Source organism: Pinus tabuliformis, chromosome Q (assembly GCF_031772625.1).
Source record: "Pinus tabuliformis cultivar Carrire ecotype Pingquan chromosome Q, CPIR1, whole genome shotgun sequence".
Lineage (NCBI taxonomy): Eukaryota > Viridiplantae > Streptophyta > Pinopsida > Pinales > Pinaceae > Pinus > Pinus tabuliformis.
Window position 1 is genome coordinate 25,826,300 of NC_142296.1, and position 16,673 is coordinate 25,842,972.

General features: G+C 37.4%; 1 protein-coding gene across 2 annotated transcripts in view; it reads left to right on the forward strand.

Annotated features, from left to right (window-relative positions):
• The window catches only part of LOC149218098 (ubinuclein-1-like), an 87,895-nt gene that overhangs the window by 5,271 nt on the left and 65,951 nt on the right, over positions 1-16,673 (forward strand). For both annotated transcript variants that reach the window (XM_089383810.1, XM_089383811.1), the window contains exons 3-5: positions 12,102-12,197; positions 12,538-12,630; positions 13,759-13,835. In XM_089383810.1, coding sequence (XP_089239936.1) covers positions 12,102-12,197; positions 12,538-12,630; positions 13,759-13,835 — 266 coding nt within the window. The remainder of the gene's footprint in view (positions 1-12,101; positions 12,198-12,537; positions 12,631-13,758; positions 13,836-16,673) is intronic.

A 16,673-nucleotide genomic window follows, 5' to 3' on the forward strand; every position in this document is an offset into this window, starting at 1 on the left:
TTGTATGAAGAATTGAGCACGAGATTATGTCTGATCACTTTGTCATTGTAATAGGATTTGAAATTAAATGCTGAATTGATTATTCATTCATAAAAGGTGGGAGTGATGGCTTATAGTGTAGGGAAGTGATTTGTGAACTTGTATGAATAATTTTGGTGGATTTTGGAACATCAGGGAAAGAAGGTCAAATGGAATGTATCCTAGATGGTAGCTATATTTAGAACAACCTTTCTTGATGGGTGAAGTAATGCACCTAAAAAAAATAGATTAATAACAATGCCCACCTGCCTTGATCCTTACTAAGGTTAGACTTTAGTGTTATACAATAATGGGAGTTTCTCATGGCCAATGATTATTTTAATTAATGGTTTTAAAAATGCATTTCCCATTATTACATTCCATTAATGTTGATATCATATTGAAATTCATTTGGCTTTATTGGAATGACTGTTTTACAATGAAGCAAGTTTTGAATACATGGAATTTTTTTCCAATACTAGATGGAAGTGGATTTTATTCCTCTTGACATGCTTTTTTATTGCAGAGTTATCCATGTTTTGATTCCATGAATAATTCTTTGTGAAATATTTATAGAGTTTACTCTAGGCACTCCCTTATTGCTGTTGTTAATTGTTGTGCTGTGAGTTCCATTAACCTACTTTTGTCACATGTGGATATTAAGATAATTTCATTTGCTTAGTACACAATTTTTTTATCACATACATGTTAACCTAAAATATGTATTATAAATGAGCAATGTTCATGCCCTATTTGATTGTTTAAAATATTAGGCGGTTTAACCAACATAGATGACACTGCAATATGTTTTGTGAATAACTAGCATTGGTGAAGATATTTGATGCTTAATCTTGTGTACCACAATAAATCAACTCTTTTTTTTTTTAACTCACTGCTTGATGAGGTGACAATGAACTTGAATGTGCTTTTTTCTTGTGTGTAAGACATGTTTATTTTTTTGCTAGGCTAATCATATTATGATTGTTACAAATTAAGGGGGTCGTATCTTCTTACTTTATATTGAAATCTTCAAGCATTCTTCTTAGCCAAGCTATTTTGCAAGCTTCATTGACTCTTGTTTTGCATTTAATCGTATACACCAATCACATATTTCCCACTTGCCTGCATGTACTAGAACCCATTTTTTTATTGATTGAGTTTCATCTCACCTTTCATTGCTCTTTTTAATTTAGACATTCCATTAGATTCTTCAAATGTGTAAGGTTATTTTGAATTAATAATTTAGGCATTAGAGAAGTGCATCCCTAATTTATCTTTGAAGTCAATCCTTATTGGAATTTGCTTGAACTCCCTAGAGCTTTCTCATCTTTATCTTTTTGAGGCATCTTGTTTAGATTAACATTCATATTTGTTGTTATCACTTTGGCTTCTTTTATGGTGCTTTGCTTGATCCTTCTTCTTCTTCTCAATTCTTATCTATAGACTAGGGAATTTGATATCTTCATTTGTATGTAGATATTCATCAAATACTACACCATGACTTGTTAAATGCATTTCATTTCAAAGTCAAGAAGCTTTTATTCCTTGTATTGGTCATTGTAGCCTATGATAATAAGATTTTTGCCTCCTTTTGTTAGATACATGCATTGAAGAGTTATGACCAAAAGTTCTCTAGCAACTAGCTAGAGGATTTGAACAATATCAAGTTGGAGAGAGCAAGGATTGTCAAGTGCATTTATATTCTAGTGTTAAGCTATGAAGAGGCAATGTTTTAAAATTTTCTATCAAAATCGAAGGAAGGAATAAGAAGTGAGGGTAAAGCATAATTAAGGAATTTTGGTTAATAAATGATCAAAAAGAAAGAGCATAATTACAATGATCAAGGAATAGAGTTGATGATACTAAAAGAAGAGCTGTTTGATTGGCAACATATGATATGATTTCAAATAATGGTAGAACAACATTGGAATGATGTGCTCAAGTGACTCATTTGATATGTAAGATGAAATATTCAATGAGGAGACTGACAATTAAGCTCACTATTTTTAACCCAAAACAATGAATTTCATTGATGCTTTGAAACATGGTAAAGTGGGTTTAATCCAACATCTACTTTGGGAGGGTATGGCAAAAAGAGTGAATTAAGAAACACATTTTTAGATAATCTATTACAAAATATTAAACACTTACTAGCAAAAGGGAGATTCATAATTGCTCTACCTTGAGATCATGAAACTCTGTTGGCATTGATGGAACTCCTTCTAGCCAATAAATACATGAGAGGTTTCCCCTTTTTTATGCTCAAGCTGGTACAAGTCTTGGACCTATATTTTTTCCACTTAAAAGAAGTGCCTCCCATCTACAAGAAAGCAAGCTTCTTTCACCTTGCCATCCAATTCTTTGAGGTGAAGAAACATAGGGATGGGTGAAAGGCCTTTAAAGGAAGATATGGGATCATAGCATTCTCTTACCTTCTAGAGAGAAAGGGAGTGAAAGGGGTTGTTACATGTGGAATCGATCAATGAATAAGACGTGGAGTTTCCCATAAATGAGTATGGGCATGAGTGGGAAAGATTGCTCATTGTTGCGTACTATCCTTTTTGTCTCAAATATTATGGATATGGAGTTTAATGATCTATAATGCACCATAAAATATTGCCACCAAGTACTTCCTTATTTTTTGCCCAGAGTCGTCTACCAAGCAAGCCTTTATAGCTCCTTTACATAACTACAAAACATAAGGTCTTATTGTCAAATAATGGCAAGCTATGCGAGTTGTGGCACAAATACCTTGGTCACTCTCTTTGGAGCTTCTCCTCTCTTGATACATGGTGTTGGGTTTGCAGAAAAGGTGGAATGCAAGAGAAGCATATGAAATTTTCATTAAGTGGTGATCAACATTTTTCCATGAAGATTATGAGAAAAGTGTAATATTCAACTTTAGTGATGACTTCGGATTATTTCCAAAATTTTCTTCCTAAAATATTGATTAAAATGCACAACTAGAAGGACAATAAAGTGACAATTGTAAATATATAGTGTGATTTGGGCAAATGAAAAATCTTTGGTTGTTTTAAGATAAGTCCATCTATCATTGTTGATGTCATATTATATTTTTTATAGACTCATTGAACTAAGGTGACACCTTAGGATTAAAGCAACGATATTACTTATACAAAATGTGACAATTACTTGGCACTCACCTAAGAGATCATAGAGATTCACAACTATTAGAAAGAAAATCTAATGTAATTGAAAGGAACCCAAATTGTGTAATGAAGAAAGAGATAGAAAAACATTAGGACAACTGTGAGGGGTACAACCCTACAGAGAGGAATAAACCTAGCACAAGTGCTAGAGAGAAATAACTTAAGCACAAGATAGAGCAAAAGAGCACAATCTGTATGATCTACGCCAGAGATGCATATGGTTGTGGCCGAAGGAAGAGACTAAGGGATGCCACTTCCATGATCTATATTTCTCTATTCAATCCAGAATGGGAGGATGGTTGTTAGAAATTATTAAATTTACAAGAAGATGCAATTTGTAGTGATGGGGAAGCTCATACAAAGAGATCCAAGTGCATAGAGGATCGATGTAGTGGTGAAGTCACATGCAAAGAATAGTTGTGGGAGGACCTGCAAAAGTGACATTTAGTCTTTCTAGACTTTTAATTACAATTTTGGCAAACGAAGGTCAACTTTAATGAGAGAACATTGACTAATTTGCATGCTTCATATACAATGGCAATTCTAGATTTGGTGACAATTGCTTGGAAATTGATGAAACCAATCATGAGATTTAGATTAATTTGCATATATATGGAAAGTAGGGCTTAAAAATGAGATCCAAGGTGCTAGACTAGTCTAAAGAATACAATAGATCTGCATATATTTGATCCCAAATAAAAATTCAATACAAAGATTTCTATTCAAGGAATTAGATCTAGGTAACATGCTCTGATACCAGGAAAGACCAAGAATATATGCAAAAACATATAACCAAAAATCTAACCTATATAAACTCCCATTGAACACATCAAAAAAACAAATCAAATCAAACACAAGACAAAGGAGACAAGATATTTATGTGGTAAAACCCCAAGGTGGGGAAACATCCACAGAAGTAAGGCCTTCTATTCTTTAGAACTCCTAATTACAATAGCTAGAGTGCATTCAAGTATGGAATTCACGTGGAATCCATACATATCCCAAGCACCATCACATTAAAATCGAGTCTCCTTCATCTCTATTATATAGGTTGGAGGGATAGGAGATCATATCCCATGATGAACGTGGGATAAATGAAGAGTAATATGCCCAATAGTCTAATAATAGCTTATTATGTATACAAAATACATTATCATAATGATAGGATGTACAGCAATTAATGTGTCTACTAGACCAACATTAAACACATTATTATGATGGGCATGGCATTGATCATGGAAGTAAAGACCCATGTTGGATGAGGCTCTTGATGGTGCTCCAAGGGGCCTTCAAGAAATTGACAACATCTAAAAGTGTGTATATGGCCCACATAGGCCTTGATCTAGTTGAAGGAACAGCCGATGGAGCAAATGGTGCACTTAAGAAGTCTTCATCATCATCTTGCAAAGGAGTGCTATTATTGAACAACTCATTTAGTGGAGTAGTACTAGAAGGAACACCCTATATAAGACATGGTAAGATAATAATGTTAATATCCAACTCGATGATCACAAACAAGAGAAGAGACTTTCATGGGGTTGGGGCCAGACAAGTTATCACTAAGGTTTACATTTGCCCCAATTGTTTGTCTAGTTGCTATAGTCAAAATGCTAGAGGAAGCACTCATAGAGATAGAGAGAGAACAAATATCTTAATGTAAAGGAGATAGATTGACTAAAACGTAGAAGAGACTCATTTAAAGAATCATATGTATCAAGTAGAGGAAAAGATCTTGACAAACCATGAATTGGAACGTCATCAAAGACAACATCTCTACGTTCAACCATTAGGTGAGTGGAGGGATCATAGAGGTGATATCCTTGGAAAGTTTCATTGTATCATACTTGATTGTCGCATGGTTTTGCCAGTTTTTATATGTTTCACCCTTCATTAGGATTATGGGGACATGCGCTTGATCTGAAAATTTTGAAATTTGAAATTAAAGGTTTGTTTCCTATGGGGAGTCGTATTGTGAACAACAATAATAGGTGTTTGATTGATGATGTGGGATGCACATATAGTTGCTTCCTCCTAGAATGTAAGCTTCATTTTCTTGGAATGAAGCATACATTGAGCCATTTCCATAATTGTCCCTATTTTTTTGTTTAGCCACTCCATTTTGCAATGATGGGTAGTGAACAATCTAATGCTAAGAAATAACATAATAAAGAGTAATTGATTGGAAAGATTTGCTAGTATGCTCTTCTCCACCATTAGTTTTGATACACTAACTTTCTCTTGCTTTTGATTTTACACTAAAGATCAAATTCTTTGAATTTCCTAAATGCTTCATCTTTGGATTTAAAGGAAGCATGAAAAGTCACCGTTAAAGGCGTGGAAGCATGAAAAGTCATTGTTAAAGGCGTGGAAGCACTTAGTTCACTCCAAGAGAACAAGTCCTCATAGGTCGAAAAATATCACTCCGAATCAATGGAAGACCCAAAGAAGCTTGCCTCATTTTGTACTTGGATGATGTTTCCCCAACACACACCTTACATTACAACATTAGGTTATTTAATTCGTGGAAGGTCATCAAGAATATCGAGATAACTCATATGCTGAAAGTATTTGAAATATGATATTAAAGCTAATGGCATTGACATTCGCTACCCCCTTTCTATTACAGGGAAGTACTTGTCACTAGTTTATACATATGATAGGATTCATCACAATGTCTTGTGGCAACCACTGTAATCATCACCCATATCCTTTGTTTTAGCAATAAGACTTTCTTGTACTTGCACCTTCTTTTATATTTGCTTTTATTAGATTTTTAACTTTTAGCTAGACACTTAATTCTTTACTTTTTCCACTTTCAATATCGGTCTAGGGGTAGCTTTCACACTTTGACATTGTATTTGCATTGGATGTGTTATTTTAGTCCCATTGACCTAATTGTTGTAATTTGTTGGGCATTATTAAAGTGATCCTATCTTATCTTTTCAAATGTAGCCCTTTTGTTGCATGATTTTCTCTTTATTAGCTGTGGCCTTTTTGGCCTTGTCTATCCTACTTGGCTCTTATATGTGGCTAGTGCATTACCATGTGGGTTCATCCCGTGATTATGCCCTATGTTATGTTGCTTGTGTGATCTTGATGCACCAACGCTTTGTCTGTGCCTATGAGTGCTTGTACATGAGTGCAATTGCTGTGATGCCTTGGAACATTGTTGATAATTGAGACACTTATATGGATGTGCATGTGACTTGTTTGGACTTTGTGACTATAGCTCCCTCGGTACAAATCACGTTGGCCTTTCATTTGTACATGTTGTGGATCAGAGTGCACTATTGTGCTCTATTGTTGTGCCAAACTTTGGGTTAGTTTTACCTTTTAAGTTGCTGATTTGGGTTTGTACCCATACTTTAGGCATGTATGATTTGTGCATGGGTTACGTTAGCTTGTAATGCTTCTGTATGCCTACTATACACAGTGAATAAGTTTACATTGTCTATGTGCCAATGTGTGCCTAATACTTGCCAAAGTAGAAAATTGCTTTTGATGATGATGCATTCAAATGCTATTAATTAAATAATGTTTCCAACCTTAGTAGATTAGTAGTACTAGGCCTATTTGAAGCATGAGTTGGCCGAGCTGCACGACTATTGCTTGCATATGCCATGCTTGGTGCTTTGCTTTCTTAAGCTCCTAGATTGACTATTGGATCTGCATTGGGATAAACCTCCCTCAACTCTTTGGCATCAATATCAAAATCAACATCAAATTTTGTTGGTTGAGACTTCTCTACCCCTTCTCTAAAGTTGGATCAATCTCATCCACAATGGCATTTACATCAGGACTTTTGTTATGAAATTGGTGGCATCTTAGTTGGAGGTTGTATTGCACAAAGACGAGATTATTTAACAATTATTATTCCAAATGTTTTATTTTCTTCATGTGAATTTGCTAAAAAACGAATCAATTGCACTTACACCTAGAAGAACTACAAGTTTGGTTGAGGACTCCAATTGCAAACTTTTGCAATTGAGGACATCGACTGCCAAATGAATCCCACCAATGTGCTACAGTGACAAAGGCTAAAGTTAGTTCAACATTTAGATGGTGAGTTTGGCTAAAAGATTATGTATTTATAATCTGCATTTAAAGCAATTGAACTTCAAAGAAACTTTGGAATTGCTTACTTGGCTGGTCCACATATCTTGTAATATTTTCTAGATTTTTCACCAAAGGTACCTGTGGCCCTAGTGAAAGCGTTGATTTGCTGATATATTTCAAATTGCTTAGACTATCAGGAACCACGTGCTCCAAGCACTTGCACAACCCATCTTTTACCTCCCTAGTTTGATCTTCTTAGGATCGAGCTTTGTAATGATACCTTGAGTTAAGGAAATGTCTAGTTGCATGTATATGTCGATGGAGTTGACCGTACCATATACTATCAACGTTCTCCCTAATAGCCCCATACTTACCTCCTTTATCTTTGCAGGATCCCCATATCTGCTCCTTTGTTTGATCCATTAGCCTTGTATCTAGGCCTAGTCTGTGCCTAGTCTGTCTGTACCAAGTTGAGCCCCCAAATCTCAGAGCTATAGAGGACCGTGGGTTTAATAATCATGACCATGAGGTAGAGTTTAGACGAGATGTCCTGAAACTGACTATGGAAGCACTATCTCTTGATAAGGGCCAGGGAACCATACCCTTTGCTAAGTGGAGGCTGGAGGGTGTGCCTCATACCAAAATGAGGTCCTATGAATGTATGATGTGGTGACCTTGATCTCCTCCCCCTTGAAAGTAGAATTACATGTTTGTAAGTGTGTTCTTTGAAGCATTGAAAACCTTGGTTTTACCTAGGTTGGCTGTCAACTGTCAAAGGTCACAAATGTTGGCCAGGGCATCTATCTGTCTTTATAGACCCTTGGGAGTAGAGGCCAACAGGATCAAGTCATCTATAAAAAGGAGCAGGGAGATTAGCACTGGCTGTAGAAGGCAACCACCCCCCTTCTAGGTTTGCTCATGGTCGAAGGATTCTAGCTCATTGATGTAAATCCCAAAGAGGGTCAGCAAGAGGGGGCAACATTGTTTTACCACAATGGTACTCTGGATAAAGTCAGAAAGGCCATGTGCCATCGTGAGGTGACCCAAAACTAACTCATATAGTCTTATGATAGCGGCTAGAAGGATCTTAGATATCCCAATATCTCGAAGTCTTTGGAATACTGCCTCCCCAGGCACAGTATCAAATGCTTTCTGAAAGTCTACAAAACAACAATAGACATTCAAAGAGTGGTGACAAGCCTCCTCAATAATGGCTCGAATGTTGAAGATGTGGTCAGTTATGGTAACCGAGGTGGAAGCCTGCTCATCCTTAAAATTTGAGATGCCGTCTCTCTAGCTCCTTGGAAAGCCACTTATGTAAGACCGTGGCATAGAGCTTAGAGAAGGTGTTGCCCACCATGATAGACTTGTAGTTGTTTGAATCAAAATTGCTCCATGATTTGTGGATTAGATGGATAATGTGTTTTTCCCAAGTCGGGGGGAAGCTGAAACAAACCACATGGTTGAAGCGATAAAAAATTTAGGGCCCAAGGGTTTGGATGCCATGCTTCAAGAATTCTACCTGAAAGCCTTCCTTATCTGCTGCTTTGTTGGTGCTCGTAGCTTTGATTGCTCTCTTGATATCCCACTTAGCGAAAAGATGACATGAGGAGTGGGGAGAGGGAATATGTGTTGGGGGTTGTCGTAAAGGGAGGTGGTATGGGAGAACTTAGCCTAGGGGTCAAGGTCGGATAGGGTCTCATGGTGTCTAGGAAATAGGGCATGTCAAAATGCTTTTGGAGAGTGGCGGAGGGTTGCACAAAGTTAAGTCTTCGTTGGGAAAGGAATGCACATTTTTTATGCGAAGAAGATGATAATAGGTAGCGCGGAGATGAGGAAAGGATGGGGGGTCATGTGTGAAAGTAAAGCATAGCCTATGGTGGAAGGATTTGCATTCATCATCAAACCAGCGGGTCATGGGGTAGGATCTCGGGGTAGGTTTATGGACATATTGATGTGTCGAATGGGGGTAGGAATCGAGGGCAACCTCTTTAAGGATTGTGGAGAGGGCCTCATAATTGGCTATGGGCATGTCCATTGAGTTGAATTGGGAGATGGGTGGAAGCAATTCCTTAAGGCGGGTGGTGTAGGAGACCGCATAATCGGTCAAAAAGGAAGGTATATGGGGGGGGGGTGGAGGGAGGAGGTGGGGGATGTACAAAGGGAGATGGTGAGGAGGGCATGTTCTGCCAAGGGAAGGCAGGATATGGAGAAGTGGTTGGATGGAGGAAATCTTGGCTGGTCAACACATAATGCACCACACTGCCCCCCCCACTGTGGGGGAAACAAGAGAAGTCACCTGAACTTGGGAAGCAAGGGAGCCCGTTTAGAATCAATAAATTGTGGGATTCCCCTAGCTGTATAAGATGCCTCCCATAAATTTTAAGGTGCCCATTCTTGTCCTGCAAGCACTTATGAAGACCCATGGACTTCGACTCTTTCTCTTAGAGATAGATTTTATCCTCATCAGGATAATGGAGGGATCCTTGAGGGATTCTGGTGCGCGGGTGTTGAAGTTGCCTAGAAGGATGATCTCCCAAGAGTGGAATAATGGGAGATGTTTACATAAAGATCAAGAAAAGGCCCCCCCTCGGACTCCCTATGAAGAGCAAAGTGTGACGAGTCAAAGGGGGAAGTAGCAAACTACAATGTAGATGTCTCGAAGCAGGGAAGTCTTTTGGTGGAATCGGACCCACAGATATCTAGTGTGCCCATTTGATGACATCATAGTAACTCGACTCTTGAGGGAGTCTTGTACAAGACAAGCAACCCCCCCAAACCTCTCACACTGTTGGACTATGTCTCTTGTCTACACGACCATATCCAGTGGTACCCTTGTATTAGGGTGGTGTTTGCATCGGACTGGCATGTGTCTTGGTGAGGAAAAGAAGGTCATGGGACTTGATAGCATCATAAATTACACTTGTTGAAGAACAAAACATGCCATTACAGTTCTAGCCGCCCATGGAGATGGTGGGGTAGTTCCCCCTAAAGTGCCCCCCATTTGAATGACACTGTCATTTGGCCCACAGTTGAGAGTATCTCGGGGGCACTGAATAATGGCTGAAAGCTTTGAAATCTCAAATCATTGCCTACTTCCCCTCTTTCACTACCAACACGATCTCTATTTTTTTTTGAGTTCCACCTATTGGTTTTTGGTGTGTTCGACATCTGGGAAGATCCTTTGTGCGGATGGGAATGAAGTCAACCTTCTCTTATCTCAAAGTGCTCTGAGCCAGTTCTCTAGTTTTCAAAAACGGAGGAAGAGTGTGGAGTTGGGCCCCATCCAAGCACACTCAATTGTAAGGCCCTTCAGATCCAAGGTGTCGTGGATGACTATTTGAAGGGGGTCCAAAGGGGTAACCGGAGTTGGGAGTCCACATACTCGTAGATTGAGTTTGCGAGATCTATGGAGGCATTCTTCATTCAACTTTGCTTGTACCACTCCTTCGACTACAGTGAGCATGGGTGGTTGTTCCTTTTTCCTGAGCACCTTAACTTAGGAATTAAATGTTTATTGTTGTGTTTCTGTTTCTTGTTTAGTGAAGGCATGTTGCAGTCTCATTTCTTATTGCAGAGTTTTAAGGTTCAAGAGTTCTGTTTGGACTTTGGAGAGCAAGGGAATCAATCACTGGTTGCGGTAAATGTATGCTTTCATGTTGTTTCATTTCAGAGACCAACTGTTTGAAGTTAGTTACTTTTATGTGGAGCTATTTGTTTTTTTTGTCTCAAGGGTTTCCACCGTCTGAACAAGCAGTTGACCTAGGCTGCCCAAAATGAGGAGTTTCATTCTAAAACAATATCATTGGGGATGTATATTTCTTGTCTGTTGTTGCAGTTATGGGGGGAATTGGTTCTTCTTCGTTTTTGTTGCCATTCCCTTAGGCATAGTTGAAGGTGGGGATTGCTCCATTTACAAAAAACCTCGTGGATTTCCTTAGCAATTTCCAAATTCCACCCGCGAACCTTACCATATTCTTGTGCTAAATTATTGCATAGCATCCACCTGCGAACCCCACCAAATTCTTGCAAAATTCCTCGGCCAAATTTCATTCGCAATTTTCCTCGACCAAATACAACCTGTGATTTACCTCGGCCAAATTCTGCTCTTGGATTTTCCTCGGCCAAGTTCTGCCTCTACACTCCCGGAAAGGCATAGGGGGTTTTTCAGGCGTTGCTGAGTGTAAAGGGAAGTTTTCCCTCATCTTCGTATTTTTATGAATAGAGCAAATCACTGAAGAAGAAATAAGAACACACATTGCAGGTTTTCCCCGTCGGGGATTCCTGGGTATTTCTGGTGTCATTGTGATTTTTTATGGTGTTATTGTCTTCAAAGTTTATTTTCTGCTGTGCCTACTAGGTTAGAATACTCAGTATGTTTGGTGAATGTATTTGAAAGTTTCAGTTTCAGTTTCTTTCATTACTGCAAATTCACTAAATTAGTTGCTGGGTATTTAAAAACTATATCAGGGATCATAGGGTGTATGGTTATTGAAAACAATGTTGCGAACATCGGCATTGGGATAAAGTTGGCAAGGGCCTGGAAAACCAAAAAATCGTAAAAATCGGGAAAATGTCAGTAAAAATTGACAAACATTGGTAAAATCAAGATACCATCAAAATATCAGTAAAAATCGGCAAACATCGGCTAGGCCAAAAAATCGTGATTTCGAGATAAAATCAGGATGTTATCGAGATGTTCGCAACACTGATTGAAAATAGATGAAATGGAAAGATTATTCGAAACCATATTTGTTACAATTTATATATGTGCTGGTAATAGTAGTACAGTGGCTGAAGGCAATCTGGATTATCATTTTTTCAGACTTCTCATTGGATGTGGTTGGAATGTTTTAGGCCACAACTGGGGATTCTGTTGTGCAGACGGATCCGGTTTCAGCTCCTTCACATCGATTTAGTGCAGTTATTGAGAGGATCGAACGTTTGTACAAGGTAAGTTATTTTTCTATTTTACATATGTTTTAATTGATTCTCATTTAACACTTGTCTTTATCTCTTCTTCTGTTTGGCTTAAAGAGGAAAAATTACATTTCAAGCGTGAAAACACAACATGATTAGCAGTGTATTCTTATTGGGTAGTGTTTATGCATTGGGAAAGTGACATGAATTTCTTTTGTGGTTCCTGTGATTGGGAAACCTTTTTCCTGGACCCTTTATGAGAGCCGTCTGCATTCTCCTTCGGAACAGATATATGATAATTTTTAATGAGTGTTGTTTGAATTTTAGTCAGGTTCTTCTGAAAGATAAGTACTGCTTTCTGTCATTTTTGCAGGGAACTGGAAGTAGTGATGAAGAAGAGCTAGATAAAATTCCAGACGACGACCAGTATGATACTGAAGACTCATTTATAGATGATACAGAACTGGTACATCTTAATTTTACCCATATGAAAGTTAGAAAATTTGTTGTTTCTTGTCTGCAGTAATAGCAAGAGAGTTATCTCGCCTTTTATTGTTTTACTACTTTCTGATTATATTACAGATAAAATTGTTCTTCTAAGCAGCTGTGATATTAGCTCCCTCTCTCAACCTACTCAAGAAATTATAACATATTTGATTTATCCCCGAACTTGAGAAAATCTTTATCTTTTCGACGACTATGCTTATTCTGTGTATTATTTATGTAGCTAAATGACTTTTCAATGTGGTCAACTCTCCAGGGAAAAGGCTATCTAAGTCATCTCTAAAAGTTGTCTTACATCTTCATCTCCATAGAGTGGCAGTCCCTCTTAGTTTGTATTGAAAGTCATTTTCTTGTTATGTTGTCTGACTGTCCATTAGTCTCCTAGAGTATCTTCCTTCAAGCTGAGAGGGCCAACCAAGCGAATTACTATTTTCAATGAGACCTATCCTTGCACAACTCAAGCAAATCTACAGTGCTTTAAAATACATTCAATTGGTTTCTTCTTTTGGCATTTATATGCCTCATTAGATAACCATGATTGACCAAGTCTAGCTTTGATCGCAAAGCTTTTGTTGGTTATCATCCAACCTAGAATTCAAGCTATTCCTGGTTTTAGATACGTATTACGGATTGACACCTTTTCATCCATCTTTGATTTGTATAAAAAAGCCCCCAACCATTCATCAAGTCTGGACTCCTTTTGTTATCTCATACAACTTTGTCTTGTAACAGTAGAGCAGCTTACATAATTCTATTTCCCATTGTTTGCAAAGTTCCAGAAAAGTAGATTTGTCTTTAGCTGCAAGTGGTTAAGAGTGGTTACAATTTTACAATCCAACAATGCATATTTTTCTTTTTTCGACAGATTACTGAACTCCAGAATCCTCTTCAGGAGAACCCTTTCTTTGTAGAGCTAATAAAGAGCCCGAAAATTGCGACTTTTATATTTTTTTTCTCATCTTTTATCATTACTTGTCTTCTTGTACCTTATTTGCAGATATACATGCTATGTCATGCATTACTTTTTTTTATTTCTTCACTTATTGCAATTTTGAAGCTATTTTGTAATACAGATTTGCACTTTTTGTAGGATGAGTACTTCTCAGTTGATGGGGGAAAGACAAAGCACACAGGATTTTTCATCAACAGAGGGAAATTAGAACACTCGTAAGTAAATCACAATGCAAATAACCATTTTTAAATGTTCATTCATTATTGCCAAATGTTTGACTATCAGGGAGCAATCGAGTGTTCATTTTTACCATATATATCCAATTAGGAAGTACTGCATGTTTGGCTGTTCTCCGGGGCATATATTTGTAAACAGTGTCACGAGGCATGTTGAGAAGATATATATTTTACTTTTAGGGAACACTTGGTGTTAGTATAAGTAATATTTATGGTCATTCAGTAAGTAATTTCTAGATTAGAATTTGTTTTACACAAATATGGTACATTACATGCTTTAGAATTAATAATAAATTAACGGTAAAAGTTACATAACATCTTTCCTTCTTCACTTGTATAAATGTAAGAAGACATGCTCCAATTTTGATGAAATAAAAAAACTTGTCGGTTCTCTTGTAAAGTCTACGGTTCCCTCTGTTCATTTTTTGATATGGTATTAGAATTTAGAACCAAGGTGTGTAGAAACCTATCCTAAAAATGGGTGAGGCCTAGGGGCTGGCCTGTCCAGTGATCATACTAGGAGCTGCATTTCAAAGCAGAGAGATTCGAAACTGTCATACAAATTGTACAAAGGAGAATAGAGCCGTTGTACAAGCTGTATGAGTTTGGAGGATAGAGCCACTGTACAAGCTGTATGAATTTGGAGATTAGAGCCATTGTACAATGTGTACGAAATTAAAGAATAATAGTTGTCATTCGATTTTAATCAGCATTAGCAACCTTACCATGTGGATTTGAGTGAACTAGAAATGCTGAATGTGTTAGCTTTCTAATACCCAGCTGGTAATTTTAAAAGTATTCTGAGATGCAAGAACTGAGAACTGAACTGCAAATTTCACTTAATAAATATGCTGAGTATTCTAACAAATAATAGCAGTGGAAAACAAAATTACAAAGACACAAGCACTCAATAAACATTACACCATAAATACCCAGGAAACACACCAATCTGTGCACCTTTGATCTACTCGGCCTCTCTCATGAGCAGCTGTACGGACTGTACAGGCTAAGACTGCCTCCTGCGCAAGCCAACTCGGGCCTGAAGTGATACGCTCTGGCTCTAGAAATCTCTTGAGGCTATTTGGCCTCTCTCTGCCTTCACACGCTGATCTGGAAACTCCTTGCTGAGCTCACACACACAAATCTCTCTAGTGCATAATCACGTGATTTACCAAGTCTGCACCCTTCTTTTTTATAGATTCGAAATAACTCAACTCAAGCGAACTGGCTTCTTGAACTCAAGTGAAATTGGCTGCTTGAACTCAAGTCGAACTGGCTTCTTGATCTCAATTTAAACTGTCTCCTTGAACTCAAGTCGAACTGCCTTATTGAACTCAAGTCGAACTGAGAATAAATCTCCATGCATGGCTGAGTTTGGTTTACTATTTTTGACTATAGGAAAATTAGAGAATTTTCGTAGTTAAAACTAATAGAAAGTATAACTATGCCTTAGCTTCACTCGTGGGCTAAGTCACCGTGTTCGTGTTCGTGTTCGAGTTTGGCAACTTTGAAATTCTAATCAAGTTCGGCACTTAAAATTTTGGTGATAAAGTTCGGCTTAAAATTCAGCATATAGGAATTTTGCCGATAAAGTTTGGCTGAAAATTCATTTAAAGTTTTAGCAAGCTGAAAAAGACATACATAAACCACTGTTACAGCCTTTGCTTATATAAAATAATAAAAATGAATAAGCTCTAATTAACTGTAATTTTAATTATTCATATGCCAACCTTAATATTTGGAATGCTTTTAAAAAACTCCGGTTGATGTTTTGAGTTGAATTCTTGGATGGTTTGATAAATTTTGGAAGTTCACTATGAAATGGTTCGCTCACTGGATAGTTATCTGGAACTTATGGCAGAACTTCAGTTTCTGCATCCAGGAGCGAAAATAATATTCTGGTATGTACCAAGGTAGCAACGAGTGAATGAAGAACAGCTTTATGCCTTCATTTCAAAAGGAAAATGCAGCATACATGTTCATTCCTCGCATGTTGTTTATATAGTTTGCAATTTTTATTATATACTACCCAAATGCAAACCCTGCACAAAGTGTATACCTCCATGAACTGAACCTGGCTATTTGCTAAACTGGGAAATTTCACTCATGAAATTCAGAAGTGCACATTTTTAACAGATAACAATCATACTTGGATTATTCGTACCATCTTTTAGAATCATTATCTCAAATATTGGAAATTTAATTGCATTAAGGCCCCAAGGACTCGAACACTGCCAATAATAACTAACCTTTTATTAAAAACACATTAAATTTGCAAAAAAATCAAATGAAAAGTCATGCTAAGAACCTGGAGCATAGAAATATATTAACAAAAGATGCCACACTAAAAACAACTAAACAATAGATTTTATTGGTTGTATATACCATGAATGTAAATTGCCAAAATCTCATAAGCATGTACAACAAGAGAGGGGCTGTAGACTTGCAACATTCAGATGTCAGACACGACAGTTCCAAATCCAATATTCTAGTGTCCATATGACATGCAGGAGTTTTAGCCTCGTTGGGATTACAATTTTTTTTTGGGTTAAATTATAAACATTGAAAAAATGCTGAACAACAAAAACACTAACACGAATTCCATCGATTTTTAACGATTTTATTTTATTTTGTTTGGGTTCGTATACGGGTTCGGGTTCATCTACGGCATAGGTTTGATTTCGGCTTGAAATTCGGCAAACACAAACGAATTTGTTCAGATTGCCTTGGGGTTTGGTGATTTTCGAATCCGAAGGATTTTATTTGCCGAACTTGGTGACTTTGCTCATGAGTTCCATTGCCAAATTTAACGCACTT